The sequence below is a fragment of the Canis lupus genome, chromosome 20 (genome assembly GCF_011100685.1).
Source record: "Canis lupus familiaris isolate Mischka breed German Shepherd chromosome 20, alternate assembly UU_Cfam_GSD_1.0, whole genome shotgun sequence".
Classification (NCBI taxonomy): Eukaryota; Metazoa; Chordata; class Mammalia; order Carnivora; family Canidae; genus Canis; species Canis lupus.
Genome location: NC_049241.1, coordinates 4,705,033 through 4,720,298, shown reverse-complemented (window position 1 = coordinate 4,720,298; position 15,266 = coordinate 4,705,033). Strand labels below are relative to the sequence as shown.

At 53.0% G+C, this 15,266-nt stretch overlaps 1 protein-coding gene across 8 annotated transcripts in view; it reads left to right on the top strand.

Annotated features, from left to right (window-relative positions):
* Positions 1-15,266, top strand: part of GRIP2 (glutamate receptor interacting protein 2) — a 97,206-nt gene that overhangs the window by 69,440 nt on the left and 12,500 nt on the right. For 6 of the 8 annotated variants that reach the window (XM_038565545.1, XM_038565541.1, XM_038565542.1 and 3 more), the window contains exons 7-17: positions 499-644; positions 1,411-1,558; positions 1,672-1,841; positions 4,022-4,147; positions 4,480-4,629; positions 7,006-7,192; positions 7,655-7,800; positions 8,603-8,683; positions 12,038-12,104; positions 12,215-12,360; positions 13,219-13,363. In XM_038565545.1, the coding sequence (XP_038421473.1) occupies positions 499-644; positions 1,411-1,558; positions 1,672-1,841; positions 4,022-4,147; positions 4,480-4,629; positions 7,006-7,192; positions 7,655-7,800; positions 8,603-8,683; positions 12,038-12,104; positions 12,215-12,360; positions 13,219-13,363 (1,512 nt within the window). The remainder of the gene's footprint in view (positions 1-498; positions 645-1,410; positions 1,559-1,671; positions 1,842-4,021; positions 4,148-4,479; positions 4,630-7,005; positions 7,193-7,654; positions 7,801-8,602; positions 8,684-12,037; positions 12,105-12,214; positions 12,361-13,218; positions 13,364-15,266) is intronic. The other 2 variants (XM_038565546.1, XM_038565548.1) reach the window with 1 other exon arrangement.

Here is a 15,266-nt window from a genome sequence, read left to right as displayed (position 1 = left end):
CAGGCCCTTCTCCCGGGGCCCCTGCCGAATTCCTTCCCCAGGTGCATTTGTCACCAGGCCAGAATCCCTGCTGAGAAAGCAGAGAGAGGGCAGTGAGAAGGGCCCTCAGGAGGCCTCCAGACCGCCCCACCCCCGACGCTGTGTGGCCCTGGCAGGGCTGGTGTCCTTTCTGGGCCCCGGCTGTCTCCTGTCTCCACAGGGCACCCCCGCTCAGACATCCTACGATTGAGCCGGTCCTATGACTTTATTAAGCACCAAGCAGAGTGGGCGATGTCCGAGCTGGCCCCAGCTGTCTTTACATGCCCACTTCATTTATTTAGCTGCTTACCCATAGACACCCTCATGCATTCCCTCACTCACTGTTCTGTCCCTTTCTCCGTCACTCACTGCTTGCCCCCATCTGTCCCCTGGGACATCACTGTTCTCAGCGGCTTCTCGGCAGGGCTGTGCCCAGTGCTTGCACGGAGCCAGCCTGGCTGACCAGGCCCTTCCCTGCAGGGAGGGCTCATTGAAGGTGGGCGACAGGCTGCTCAGTGTTGATGGGATCCCGCTGCACGGGGCCAGCCATGCCACTGCCCTGGCCACGCTGCGGCAGTGCAGCCACGAGGCACTCTTCCAGGTGGAGTACGATGTGGCCATCCCAGGTGAGCTGGGGGCCTGAACTAGGGTCGGGTCAGGAAGAGGGCCTGGGGTTGAGGGAGTGGGTAGTGGACACAGATCCTTACCACAGTAAAGGCCAGTCACACAGCCCCTCTGAGCCTCTCTGGGACAATAAACACTTTTATCTTGTTGGAGGCCCTGGGTATCCAGGTAAGAACAATACAGACGAGGTGTCTGTTCTCATGGAGCTCACCTTCTGGTGGGCAGAGACAGACAGTAAGCAGAATAAAACCAATACAGAGGGTATGGGATGGCAGTAAGTGGTGCTAGAAAAAAAAAATCAGGGAGAGATGGGAAAGGCTGGAGGAGAGGAACGTGATCATGGCCCAACCAGGCTGGTTGCCGAGGAAGCATAGAAGAATCACATTCAGGAAATATGACCAAAGTATATTTGGTCTGATTTGCTGACACTTGGACACAGTGGCAGGGGTTGGGGTGGAGGTGAGAGCAGAAGGAGCTAGGTTTTGTTTTCAAGCCACTGGGTGGGTTCCTGGGGATGCCGTTTTCTGAGTGCAGAAAGGTGGTAATAATGAACTCGCAGCTAGGTGCCGGCAAACTGTAGGCTCCCCACAAATGTGAGCATGTTAGTGTCATCCAGCAGAGCCCTGGGGTCAGAGCCCCTCAGAGCTGAACCCCTCGGGTGCAGTAATCCCTCCCTAAGAGTGAAGATTACATGGAGATAGCAGACTGAGGCTGTGGAGGCAAGCTCAGTATTTGCATTTCAAACTCTTCTTGCCTTCTGCTTGCCAGATACGGTGGCCAATGCTTCAGGGCCCTTGATAGTGGAGATAACCAAGACGCCTGGGTCAGCTCTGGGGATCTCACTGAGCACTGGCTCCCACCGGAACAAGCCAGTCATCACCATTGACCGCATCAAGCCGGCCAGTGTGGTGGACAGGTGAGGCACAACTGGGTGCTGCCACCGTGGTGGGCAGGGATACAGGGGGGGAAGGCGGCCCAGAGCTCCCTCTGGCTGGACCAGCCTCCCCCTTCCCTCTCCTGCCTGGCTAGGAGTGGGGCCCTGCATGCTGGAGACCACATCTTGTCCATCGACGGCACCAGCACGGAACACTGCTCGCTGCTTGAAGCCACCAAGCTCCTGGCCAACGTGTCGGAGACAGTGCGGCTGGAGATCCTGCCCGCCCCCCACAGTCGGCGGCCCCTGAAACCCTCAGAGGCAGGTGGGTCTCCTTGGAGGGTCTTAGGACCCAGACCTGAGGGCTGATGGGGAGAGGTGCACAAAGTCCCAGAGGCCCAGCACCAGAGCCCTCGGCAAGCTAAAATTTACTGGAACAAATGTCCATTGCTATTGAGAACCTCAGATTGCCAAGAGCAGGAGCTGAGGGCGGGCAGAGAAACAACCTGAATGTTTGAGTTGACAGTCTGCTGGCATGGATGCCCCAAAGCTGGTTCCATCGCTCTTTGCATTCATAGAAGTATAAGGGCTATCCCAAGGGAGAGGACAGTCCTTCTGTGATCTGTGCCACTCAGAACTTAGATCTGGGGCTCAGCTCTGGGGTTCTCAGCAGGTCCAGAGGAGGCAGCCAGTCAGTCGGGAGGGCCTAGAGACCCCCCCACCTTTTAAGGAGTTGGGGTGTCCCAGAGTGGGGTGCTAGGCAGCCCGAGAGCAGAGGAAGCAGGAGGTCTAAGAGACCAGAGGGCAGAGCCCAACCCTGGGAGGTGGCCACAAGGATGCAGCTTTCAGCTCAGAGCCTGGAAGTGCCTCCAGCATTCCAAACCTTGGGCTTTGGGTACAAATGCCAGCACTGCCCTGGCTGCACAGGTGCTTTCCATCTATCTCTGAGCCTCGGATGCCTCATCTGTAAATGGGAGGATCACAACTTGGGAGTGGTCAAAAGAGATAGAGGACAAGCACAGCCCAGGGCTGTGGGCTGGGTGGTCAGGCTGTGAATTCTAGCCCTCAGGACATAGTGTGTTGGTGTGGGCAAGAATGGAGTCGGCCCACCCCATCCTTTGCAAGCCTAATTGATCATCTTGGAGAGAAAGAAATCCCTCAAATAAAATGTGAGGAGAAAGGCCTTGGGGAGGGTCCTTCTCTGCAGCTCTGTGCGGACCCATCTCTGCTAGGGTCTGCACAGGCCCCATCAAGCCACAGCCAGGGCCTGCTACAGGAGGCTTTGGGGTGGGAACTGGAGTGACTCATTCTTGAAAACCATTCATGGAGCACCTGCCGTGGGCCGGGCTCAGTGAGGGGGCTTCCTGTGGGTCCTCTTTTTTCATCCTTGTGACAAGTCTGTGAGGTCGGTATTGCTGTTCGCCCACTTTACACAGGGGGCTGAGGTGCTGAGGCTCAGAAAAGCACAGTGCCTTACGAGGGCTGCTGACGGTCCTCCTGGCCTTCATTATACTGGGCCTCAGCTAGGTGCCAGGCACAGCTCTAAGCACACCCTACATGTTAAACACTTTCAGATCCTTCTCATTATCCTAGAAGGCAGCCGCTCTCTTAGTCCCATTATACAGATAATGACAATGAAGCACAGAGGGGCCACATGGCTTATCTCAAGGACCTGGCCGCTGGCTCCCGAGTTGGAGGTGCTGCATAGCGGGCGGAGTCAGTGTGCTGAGATAGCTGGGTTCTCGCTCATCCATCCATGGATACCTTGCACCAGGTTGGACCCCACAAAGCCCCGCAGAAGGAAGAGCCACGACAGGACCTGGGGCAGTCTGGGAAGAGGTGTTGTATGGCAGGCGGTTTGGAGGATCAGATGGGGCAGGTCAGGGAGGCAGAAACTCTGGGGACCTGTGGGAAGCAGACAGAGAAGGAGTGCAAAGAATTCATCTGGGGGTAAACCCTATGGAAGTTTGGAGGGAAGGAGGCCAGAGCAGCCTGTCTGCAGTGAGGCTCTGAGCAAACCCCGGCCAGCCCACCAGGGGCCCTGGAGCATAGGTTGCTCCTGAGAGCCCAGCGTGGGGCAGAAATGGCCAAACCGTAGTGCCCCCCACCCACACCCTGTGTGGCAGCTCGGCCCCTGGCCAAGGCTGCCCAGGTCATAGCACCACAGCAGCTCCTGGAGGTTCAGGGGCCCGATGCCATCTGCCAACTGCACTGCTCAAAGCTGATGGGCCGGTTCTCATGGGGCTACTTTCCCTCCCATCTCTGTTGCTGCTTGGCTGAGCACTGAGCATAGTGCCAGGCACTTAGTGGGCTTCCTGGACACACGAGCAGAATCTGAATGCCTGGCTTGGCTTGGCCTGGGGGAAACTCAAGCTGTGTGGTCCTGCTTTGCACACTTCATCTTGCAGATGGGAACTTGGCCTCCAGGGGAGGGAGGGCACAGTGAGTCCAGACATGCTGAATCTCTAACGCCTGCACCTCTTTCTCCTCTCCCTTGGGTCGCAGTGAAGGTGCAGAGGAGTGAGCAGCCACACCGCTGGGACCCCTGTGTGCTCTCCTGTCACAGCCCCCGGCCCGGCCACTGCAGGACGCCCACCTGGGCCACACCTGCCGGCCAGGACCAGAGCCGATGTAATGTGTCCACCTCACCGTGGCTTGTGCATGTTTCATAGGGGAGGAAACCAAGACTCCGAGCAATTAGGAGGTCTGCCCGGCGTTACCTAGCACATTAGTGATGAGATGGGCCCCCCTCCCTAGCAGCTGGGTTTCACCATGTCTGTGAAACCCTGTGATCTTTGAGGGCCAGAGTGGGAGAGACCTGCCTGAGGTTCACACGCCAGTGCTTGAGGTGAAAGGGGGAAGGCGTCCAGTGTCTCTCTGCGGTGGGGTTCCCTGGCACCCACTTGTGCGGCAGGGTGGAGGGCCCTTCCGGGGTTCACGGGGCTGTGCTCTCATCTCCCCAGCCTTGTCCTCGACTCCCTTTTCTTCGCCGACCATGAATCATGCCTTTCCCTGCACCAACCCCAGCACCCTTCCCCGTGGGTCCCACCCCATGAGCCCTCGGACCACAATGGGGCGGAGGCGGCAGCGAAGAAGGGAACACAAGAGCTCATGTAAGTAAGCTGTGATCTCTTCCCTCCTCTTTGGGCTGCCTGTATGGCTGAGAGATTTGCCAGAGGATGGGGTGTTGGACACAGGGTCTTTGGTCTATGTGTAGGGTCACTAAATAGCATGAGTGGTACCCCAGGCTGCCATGGATGGCTGGGCGGGTTGCACAAGGTCCCACCTGATGGGTGCCAGTCACTTGGTACTTGTATTTTGATTATGGAAAATTCTCAGCAGATGATGGCAAAGTGTCTCGAGGAAAGCATACCTTTTCAGATGTGCACAAAATTCTCACAGTACCTCCACTTCATTTTCTTTCATTCTTTAATTCATTTTGATCCATTCAGGGAGAAAGTCTCAGTGTGGGATAGCTGTGTCTTTACTGCTTCTCTGACATTTTTTAATTTACCCTAAGACAAGGATACATAGGCCTGAGTAAAGCCATCCAGGATGTAATAATTTTCACTATATATATGCACACATATTATATGTTGGCAAATTGAACTCCAATAAAAAAAGATCTATCTATCTATCTATCTATCTATCTATCTATCTATCTATCTATACACATATATATACCCATACAGATATTTCTTCTTCCCTTTGATTTATAGGCATTTCTCTTTATTTATGATCATTATTAGTTCCTTGTTGAGATGAAGGTATTTAAGTATCTGAAAAAGTAAAAAGACAAATAGTAGTGAATGATAATGCAGGAGACATGTAGCAAAGTCACAAGGATGCCAAGAATTTTGAAGTCTTTCCTAGGAAAAGCCCTTCCCTTTGCTGATATAGAAAGTTTCTCCAGCCTCCTGCCCTGTGAGTTGCAGAGGCCTCCAGGAAGGATGAAAGGTCAAACTAGGCCATTTGGAATTGAGCCAGCTGAGGGAAAAGAGTACAAATCACCTGGCACCTGAAATAAGGTTATGAGCTTCCTGGAAGCCAAGGTGAAAAGGGAAACAGATTTCAGAGTCAGATGAGAGGTAAAATATGCCTTTACCAACCACCTTTGTCAAACACCAAAGTCGGGAGTCTGTAGGTGAAAAGATTCAGAAATGCTGTTCAGTGGTGGGGGCATGTGGAGGCTGGGGGCTCTTGGGACCACTTATCTGTCCCTTTACTAGGTTGGATGACTAATAAAATGTTATCATTATTATTATTGATGATAACAATTAATTAATTAAAAATTGAACACCTCCTATGTATCAGGCACCATTCTTATCATTAGGGATGTAACTGTGAAAATATAATAAATATAAATATAGTAACAACATATGCAACAATGTATTATGTATCATAATGCATAATATAAAATATAACAAAATAGTAATAAAGACAGAATAGTATAACAGAATTAGTAATAGGATTACATACAATAATAAATTATATTTAATAAATATCTAATATACATATTAACACAAATATATTTTATATATGGAATATAAAACAGGATATATTAACTAACACAATATCAAATAGATATGAAGTTTTCATACAACCCAGCAATTCCATATCTAGGTATATGACCAGGAGAAATGAAAACATATGTCATGTTCACTCAAAAAGTTATGCATAAATATTCCTAGCAGCATTATTCATTTTCGCCAAAAGGTGGAAACAACCCAGAAGTCCATCAAGAGATGAACGCATAAACAAAATGTGGTGTATTCATATAATGGGATATTATTTAGCCATAAGGAGGAGCAAATTCCAGATACGTGCTACAGTATAAACCTTGAAAACATCATGCTTAGTGAAAGAAGCCAGACACAAAAGATCACATATTATAGGATTGCATTTATATGGATTGTCCAGAAGAGGCAAATCTATACAGAAGAAAATAAGTTAGTGGTTGCTTAGGGCCGGGAGACACGGGAGGATTTGGGACAACAGCTAAAGGGAACAGGGTTTCTTTTTGAGATGATGAGAATGGATTGTGCTGACAGTTGTGTAGCATCATTAATACACTGCAAAACCACTAAATTGTACACCTTAAATTGGTGAACTTTATGATAGATGAATTGTATCTCAATAAAACTGTCACCAAAAATAACATAATCTATAGTGTGGTATTATAATAGCATTGTAACAAAGCTAAGATCACGTAACAGCACAACCCTCACAACATCTGTTTTACAGTGTGGCGGTCCCAGGGGCTGGCTTCCTTAATCCTTGTCACAGCCCTGCTGGGTGGGAATCACCCACAGTACGGATGGGGAGAGCTCTGCTCAATATGCTGTGACTGTGCCACCCCCAGGGCAAGGCAGGGCTCCCCCTAGCTTGCCCCTCTGACTCCAGGTCCTTGAGCCTAGGGATGGGTTGATTCTGGCAGGAAGGGCCCTCGGGGGCTGCCTCCCTGAGAGCTGTACCGGCCTGTCCTGCAGTGTCACTGGCCTCCAGCACGGTGGGGCCAGGGGGACAGATCGTGCACACGGAGACCACGGAGGTCGTGCTCTGCGGAGACCCCCTCAGCGGCTTTGGCCTCCAGCTCCAGGGCGGCATCTTTGCCACCGAGACCCTGTCTTCCCCTCCCCTCGTGCGCTTCATCGAACCTGACAGCCCAGCAGAGAGGTGAGCCAGCTGCCCCTGCCCCATGGGGCCTGCCACTCTCACAGCCAGCCAGAGAAACTAAGTCACAACCAAGCCTGGCTTCACAAGGGTATCTCACTTAATCAGCCCCATTTTACAGATGAGGAAACTGGGGTGCAGAGAAAGCTGATTCATTTGCCCAGGGTCACACAGCTCATGAATGACCCAGGACTTGAACCCCTGTCTGTCTGAAGGCAGAGTCCTCTATAGACATATCTCATAAGGCACGGCGTCATCCCCTTTGGACAGATAGGGAAACTGAGGCCCAGCGAGGTCACTCCCTTAGCCAGAGTCATATGGTAAATTGCCTGAGGCTCTGTAGCCCACACAGGGCAGAGCTGTGGAGTCACCCCCCAAGCCTGCCCACACATGGCATTCCTGTGCCCAGGAGTCGCCGTGGTGGTAACGGAGCTTATTCTCTCTGTGGGGCTGCCTGGGGTTCAGGTGTGGGTTGCTGCAGGTGGGGGATCGGGTCCTGTCCATCAACGGTATTGCCACCGAGGACGGGACGATGGAGGAAGCCAACCAGCTGCTGCGGGACGCGGCGCTGGCCCACAAGGTCGTGTTGGAGGTCGAGTTTGATGTGGCAGGTGAGTGAGTGCCCCTACCTTTCCTCCTCACGCTGTGGGACCCTATGCTCCTCCCTGGGGCATGTGCTCTTCCACCACCACCACCCCCCCCAGCTCCCCACCTGGTGTCCTCCTCCCAGAGCATTTGTAGCATGTACCAGAGCCCCAGCCGTGGCAAGGAAGGCCCTGCCTGGGAGGCAGGAACCCCACACGCCAGCATGAAGGTTGATGAGGGATTTTTGTGCTGAAACAGGACCTCAGGGAGGGCAGAGGGGGGCTGAAAATATTCCATGCCCCTCTGCAGGGCTTAGGCAAAGAACCCCAGACACAAACTCAGGTTAGAATTCTGGTCCTGTGCTTTGGACATTCTGTGACTTTGGACAGGACATTCCCTTCCACCACCCATCCTCAGTTTCCCCAACTGTGAAATAATGACTAGAGTTCCTCTACTACAGTGGATATCAGTTGGGTTAGATGAGGTCAGTCATGTGGAAACACCCAGCTGAGGCCTGGCACATAGTAGGTGCTCAGTAGGCTGTTGCTGGATCTGAACTCCATTGGGTTTGACTATGGGGAAGCCCTGGGCTGGCAGTCATGAGGTCTGGCACCAGCCCCCAGTCTGCTCTGATCAGATTGGTTGTCTTGGACAAATGTCAGCTCACCATGCCTCAGTTTCCTCCTCCGTCAGGTGGAAGAAGCAGGATGGGGTTGTGACGGTGACTTCTTGCAATCTCTCCCAGATGGCCTAGATTGTGTGGGAGACTGGGACTCCCTATGTCTCCTCCCTTGGGTCTTAGGTGAATGCATGTGTGTTTGCATGCAGAGTCCGTCATCCCGAGCAGTGGCACCTTCCACGTGAAGCTGCCCAAGAGACGTGGCGTGGAGCTGGGCATCACCATCGGCTGTGAGTCTCCCCCACCCCCCGGCTCCCCGCTGTCCAGTCCCTGCCCCGAGCGAGCCGCCTGCTGGGGGGAAGTACATACCTCCAGCCTGGCGGAGGGGGATGCTCCTGGTGGGAGGGCTGGCTTGGGTTCCCTCTGCTTGCAACACCCAGCTGTGTTGTCTTCCCCGCAATACCCCCAGTCACTGGAAGCCTCAGTTTCCCATTCCACACAATGGGAGTCTCCTGGACATCTGGCTCTCCTGGTGGGATTAAGTAGCTTGTAAGGCACCAAACACGTACATGGGCCAGGTTTGGGTTTTTTCCCTACCTCCATATTCCCAGGGCCCTGAAGTGGCCTGAAACGTAGCAGGAGCTTAATTTGTGTTTGCCAAAGGAATGAAAGTGAGAGAATGAAAACAGAAGAGTAGAATGCATGAGCATAGGGACCTTCAGAACCTTCCTCCCGTGACTCCATCTCACTCTGAGTAAAAGTTGGGGTCCTCAGGGAATGATGAGTTCCTTTGTGATCTGGTCCCCGTGATCTCTGACTTCTTCTTGTGCCATCCCTCCATCACACCCCTCCAGCCACTGCTGGTCCCCTGCTGATCCTTGAACTCGCTGTGCTCCTTCCAGCCTCAGGGCCTTTGCACTGGCTGTTCCCTCTACCCTCCTTCCTCACCTCCTTCAGGTCTTTGCCCAAATGTGACCTTGGGAAGGCCTCCTCTACCACCCTAATTTAAACTTGCCCTGCCTTCCACACAGCCCCTTCCTTTCTTTATTTTTCTCTACAGCATGCCTCTTTTTATTATTTGACAAACTATATACAGTTGGCCCTTGAATACCATGGGTTTGAACTGTGTGGGTCCACTTAAATGTGGATTTTTTCCCAATAAATTCAGTAAGCACTGTAAATGTATTTTATCTTCCTTATGATTATCTTAACATTTTTGTTTCTCTAGCTTACATTATTGTAAGAATACAGAATATAGTACATACAACATACAAAGTATGTGTTAATGAACTGTATGTTAACTGTATGTTTGATAACTGTATGTTATCAGTAAGGCTTCCAGCCAGCCATAAGCTATTAGGAGTTAAATTTTGGGGGAGTCACAAGCTATATGTGGATTTTCGACTGGGTGGGGGTCAGCACCCCTAACTCCACATAGTTCAAAGGACAACTGTACTTAGAAAACTTTTTTAAAGGTTTATTTATTTTAGGGATCCCTGGGCGGCTCAGTGGTTTAGCACTGCCTTCAGCCCAGGGCGTGATCCTGGAGTCCCGGGATCGAGTCCCGCGTCAGGCTCCCTGCATGAAGCCTGCTTCTCCCTCTGCCTGTGTGTCTGCCTCTCTCTTTCTCTCTGGGTCTTTCGTGAATAAATAAATAAAATCTTTAAAAAAAAGATTTATTTATTTTATTAAGAGAGAGAGAGAGAGGGCAGGGGAAGGAAGAGGGAGAGGGAGAGAATCTCAAGCAGACTGGGGAGGCTGGGGTAGGAAGGAGCTTCAGCAGCAGCCCTTCTAGGCAGCCCTTCTAGACAGTTGCTCTCTGTGAAGCCCAGGGTGGGGATTGAGGATCATTTCACACAGTGGGGACTGTAGTCCTGGTCTTGTGTTTTCTGGGGCTCTCACAGCTTTACTGAGTGTGGAGCTGGATCCCATGACTTTGAGATCATGACCTGAACTGAAATCAAGAGTTGGTTGTTCAAGTGACTGAGCCACCCAGGTGCCCCTTTACTTTAAAATTTTGTTGATTATGTGTGACCCCCACTGGATTGCTTCGCTCTTGGAGGGTAAGGATCTTTGTTTGCTCACTGTGCCTCTCCCTGGTACATAGTAGGGTTCAGTAAGAGTTTGTTGAACGAATGAATGAGTATAGGATGGATTGATGAGTAGAGAAGTTCGTGAGGGTCTGGGAGCCTGGTTCAGCACTGTGCTCAGCTCAGCTGTGCCCTGGGGAGTCTGAAGGGGAAGAAGTGGGGGTGAGGGGTGGAGACACCACCTGCCTGGCTGTAGCACTGCCATCCCCACTCTCCTGCTGAGGTGTCCTCCTGGCAAGTGTCCACTCTGGCCAGGGCAGCACACACATAGGCGGACTGACCCCAGATCGGGCAAGGGATGCAGAGACATCATTCCCTAGGGAGATTCAGGGAGCCTCAGAAAAACAAGACCAGGACTGCAGTCCCCACTGTGTGAAATGATCCTCAATTCCCACCCTGGGCTTCACAGAGAGCAACTGTCTAGAAGGGCTGCCTAGAAGGGCTGCTGCTGAAGCTCCTTCCTACCCCAGCCTCCACAGTCAATGGAGGTGGGAGTTTAAGCAATCTGGGAGGAGAGAAGCTGCTCCTAGCTCAGGAATTTCTGGGTAGGGCTGCCAGATATGGTTGCACAAGTTGTGCGTGACATAAAGGTGCCCATTTAAGGTAGACTTACAATCTTATTACATCATTTCCTCAACAGACTAATTGGAAGGGTTGCCCTTGTCTCATCAACAAAGATGCCACATGGGCCAAGAGGGGGCTCCTACCATCTGCTCACTAATGGGAAAACCCATTGGCCCAGATGGATGTTTTTTTTGCAGAAACACTTAGCTACTCATGCAATACCCATTGTCTTAGGTCACATTCCCCCAGAAAGAGCTTCATAGACACAGTTACTTTCGGGAGGTAACTGAGAAGGGCTCTTGGCATCAGCATCTGTGCGAGGTGAGAGATGCAGGACTGGGCAGACAGAGAAGCTGGTTATGTGCAGCCAATCCCACGGAGAGCTCTAAGGCCGGGAAGGCTTTAGAAGTTGTCCTGAATGAGGTGGGGAGCTGGGCCTTTGCATCACTGTGTGGACCTGGCTGCACCCAGGAGCTGCACAACCTTGGCTGAGGCTTCTGTCTCTGCCAAAGGCAATTCCCAGAGAGAGAGAGCCCCCTGTGAGCCATTCAGCCAGCACTCCCTGCATCTGGGAAAAGGGAAAACTCAACTGTGGAAAGGTCATGGAGTTCTGGGTCCCACCTGGTGCTAGGTTGGTGTGCCAGCCAGACACTGCCCCTGAAGGAGCTCACAGCTTGCTGGGGGATGGGCTGAGCAGAAGGGTAAAGTGCTGATGTGGATTAAGCACCTGCTCTGTGCCAGGATGCACTTGGGTTTTGCCTTGTCTAGTTTAATCTTATGACATCTCCATGAGTTCTGTGGCGTTGTCCCCATTTTGCAGAGGGGAAACTGAGGCAGAAGAGGAGCTGATTTGCTCATGGTCACCAGGCAGGAAGCAGGGGGAGCAGGGTACAGGGGTCTGTGTTCATGTCCCAACTCCTGGGCCCTCCCAGTCCCCCTCCCAGAGGCTGAGGCCGTCAAAGGTTGGATTCATGGCTTCTTCTCCCCCAGCGACCAGCAGGAAGCGAGGAGAGCCCCTGATTATCTCTGACATCAAGAAGGGCAGTGTGGCACACAGGTAGGGGTCGGTGACCCTGGGCGCGAGTAAGGGGAGTAGTCCAGGGGGAGTAGCATGTGCCAGGCTCCTGTTCCCCCACCCGTGCCTGTCCTCCACTCCTGTTCCCCCAGGACGGGCACCCTTGAGCCAGGTGACAAGCTGCTGGCCATTGACAATATCCGCTTGGACAACTGCCCCATGGAGGACGCTGTGCAAATCCTGCGGCAATGCGAGGACCTGGTGAAGCTGAAGATCCGGAAGGATGAGGACAACTCTGGTATGGCCCCTGCCCCTCCCTGCCAACTCTGTGGGTCCAGCCACCAGACCAGCGGGTTCCAGCTTGCAATTTGGGGCTCCCTGTGGCCCGGGAGGGAGATGCGGGCAGCTGGTGGAGACTCCTTGAATGAACAAATGCAAGGACGGAGCTCAGCACGGATGGCTCACTGTCCCTGGGGCTGCCTGGATCCCCCGTGTCCAGCACAGAGCTTAGCAGAGGAGTGGGCGGAGCGGTGATGCTGCGAGGGCGGAGGGGTGGGGGTCCGTCCTGCTGGGGTGGTGTGTGAGTGAAGAAGGAAAGCCTGCCAAGTCTGACACCTCTGAGACCAGACAGGTGACAGAGGTGAGTGAACTGGACAGAGGTAAGAAAAATGGTACAGGTTGGGGTGCAAAAGGAAGGCGTGAGGCTTGTGACCCCTGGAGAGCCAATCTCTTATTCAGAGGGGCAGCCGCCATCTCCTGCCCTGGGAAGGACCAGACTGTCTCTTGTGGGCAGACTCTTCTTCTTCATCATCATCTTTTTAAAAGAAAAGTTGGAAATCTGGTTTCTCCTTATCCTCATTATTGTTATTTTGTGTCCTATGTGAAATCTGTATTTTAGGATGTTGGGTTTCAATGATTGATTCTTTTCTTTCTTCTCCTTTTTTTAAAAATGGGGTTTGGATGCAAGAAAACATTTGTGGAGGCAACAGGGGGCCTCAGGGTGCCCAGGCTGTGCCATCTGAAGCCATGGCACAAGTGGATGGGTGGATTAACAAATGAGTGAATGGATGAGTGTGAGGGCACCCAGGGCTGGGGGCATCCGGCTCCTGGGTCCTGCCACACTGTACCCCCGCCCCGATGGGTGCCACCTTTGCAGATGAGCAGGAGACCACAGGTGCCATCAGCTACACAGTGGAACTGAAGCGTTACGGGGGTCCCCTGGGCATCACCATCTCTGGCACAGAGGAGCCCTTTGACCCCATTGTCATCTCAGGCCTCACCAAGCGCGGTCTGGCTGAGAGGTGAGCTGGGGTTCTGTGGAGGCACACAGGGCGGGCCGAGGACCATCATGGGGCAGGGGTTGGGCTTTGGGAACAGCTGAAGTGGATTCTGGTCTCAGTTCCACTGTTGATGTGCTGGGTGACATCGGGCCTGTCCCTTCCCTCTCTGAGCCTCGATTCCCCAGAGGCAGACCGATTCCCCCACTGGCCCAGTCTGGAGACTCTCCATTTCTGGAAAGTCAGCGCTGTGAGCCCTTTTGGAGCATCTGCTGTGTGACTCCAATCCTGACACAGCCTGGGGTTTTTCTGGAAGGATGAGGGGTCCCCCTTGCTGTCCTCTCCTCTGGGGAAACTGTGAGAAAGAGAGTGTAACAGTCTGTCCAGACTAGTGTGGGAGCAGGTGAATCTGGGGCCCGGAGGTGGAACAGGGCCCCGTGGGGGTCACAGGTCGGTGATCGCAGTCTGGGTGGGATGCAGCTTTCTCCAGACACCGAGAGTTGCTGGCTGTAGACGAGCAGCCTGGCCAGGCCTGAGGGTGACAGGCACGGCCCCTGCAGGAGGACACAAAGGAGGAGGGGCCGCATGGTAGTGCTGCGGCCATCGGATGGAGCGGGTGGAGGATCAGGGAAGGCTCCCTGTTCCTGGAGCGCCCCCTGCTGGCCCGCGGCAGTGGCCATTCCCATCTCAAGGGTGTTCATGGACACTCACCTTGACTGGGTACCCACTGTGTGCCGGTCCATTCTGGGTGCTGGGGACGCAACATGCAGCCCTCCTGCCCCCCTCACCGGGCTGATCCAGCTCAGTGTTGTACGACTGTGATGTAAGGCGAGCCACACGTTTCATTATAAACTTTCTGGTAGTCATATTAGCAAAGTAAAAAGAAACAAGTAAAAGGAATCTTAAGTACATATTTGTTTCAACACATAGTCAATTGGAAATTATTATTTTTTAAAGATTTATTTATTTATTCATGAGAGATGCAGAGAGAGAGAGAGAGAGAGAGAGAGAGGCAGAGACACAGGCAGAGGAGAAGCAGGCTCCACGCAGGGAGCCCGACACAGGACTCCATCCCAGGACCCCGGATCACGCTCTCAGCCAAAGGCAGATGTTTAGCCACTTAACCACCTAGGGGCCCCCCAATTTAGAAATCATTAACGAGATGTTTTATGTTCTTTTAGTCATACCACGTTTTCAGAATCCGATGTGTATTTTACACAGTTGACAGCTCTGACCTCCCTCCCTCAGCCCGCCCTCCCCCTGACTTACTCCGCTGGGCTCCTGGGGAGCTGGGTGGGCAAGGCCTGGCATGAGGGAGCACTGCCTTGCCCTCCCACGCCCAGGTCAGGTGCTCCGCCCCCCATCCACAGCAGCTCCCCCCCCCCCCCCCCCCCCCCCCCCCCCCCCCCCGCTGTTCCTCAGGATCACCTTCACCAGCCGGGTTCCCAGGGATGCCATTTAACTGGCCAGGGCTGGGGGCCAGGCAGCACGCATTTTTTAAAAAGCTCTTCAGGTGATTCTGATGGTGTCCAGGTAGAGACCCACTGGGCCAGAGCAGTGCTACTGTGTGGCCCTGTCAGTGCTCACACCCCCTTAGAGGTCAGCCGGGCACCCCGTGCTCATTCTCTGGGTGAGGAAACAGGGCCAGGGAAAGGGATTTCTGCTGCCCTGGATTTCTGCTGGAGGGAAGCAGGAATCCCGTCCACCTAGCCATCTTTCAATTATAACTAGAGTAAGTGTATCGCTCCCTGTTTACACACAAAGGCCCTGAGACTCAGGGAGGTTAAGATACGGGGCCCCAGGTCATGTAGCTAGTGCGTGGCAGCTACTGTGTGGGATTCAAACCGTGCTCAAAATTCATGCTTGACATGAATTTGCAGAATAATCTTCTCCCTCCCAAATTGCCCTCCATCCCTCCCAAATTCTA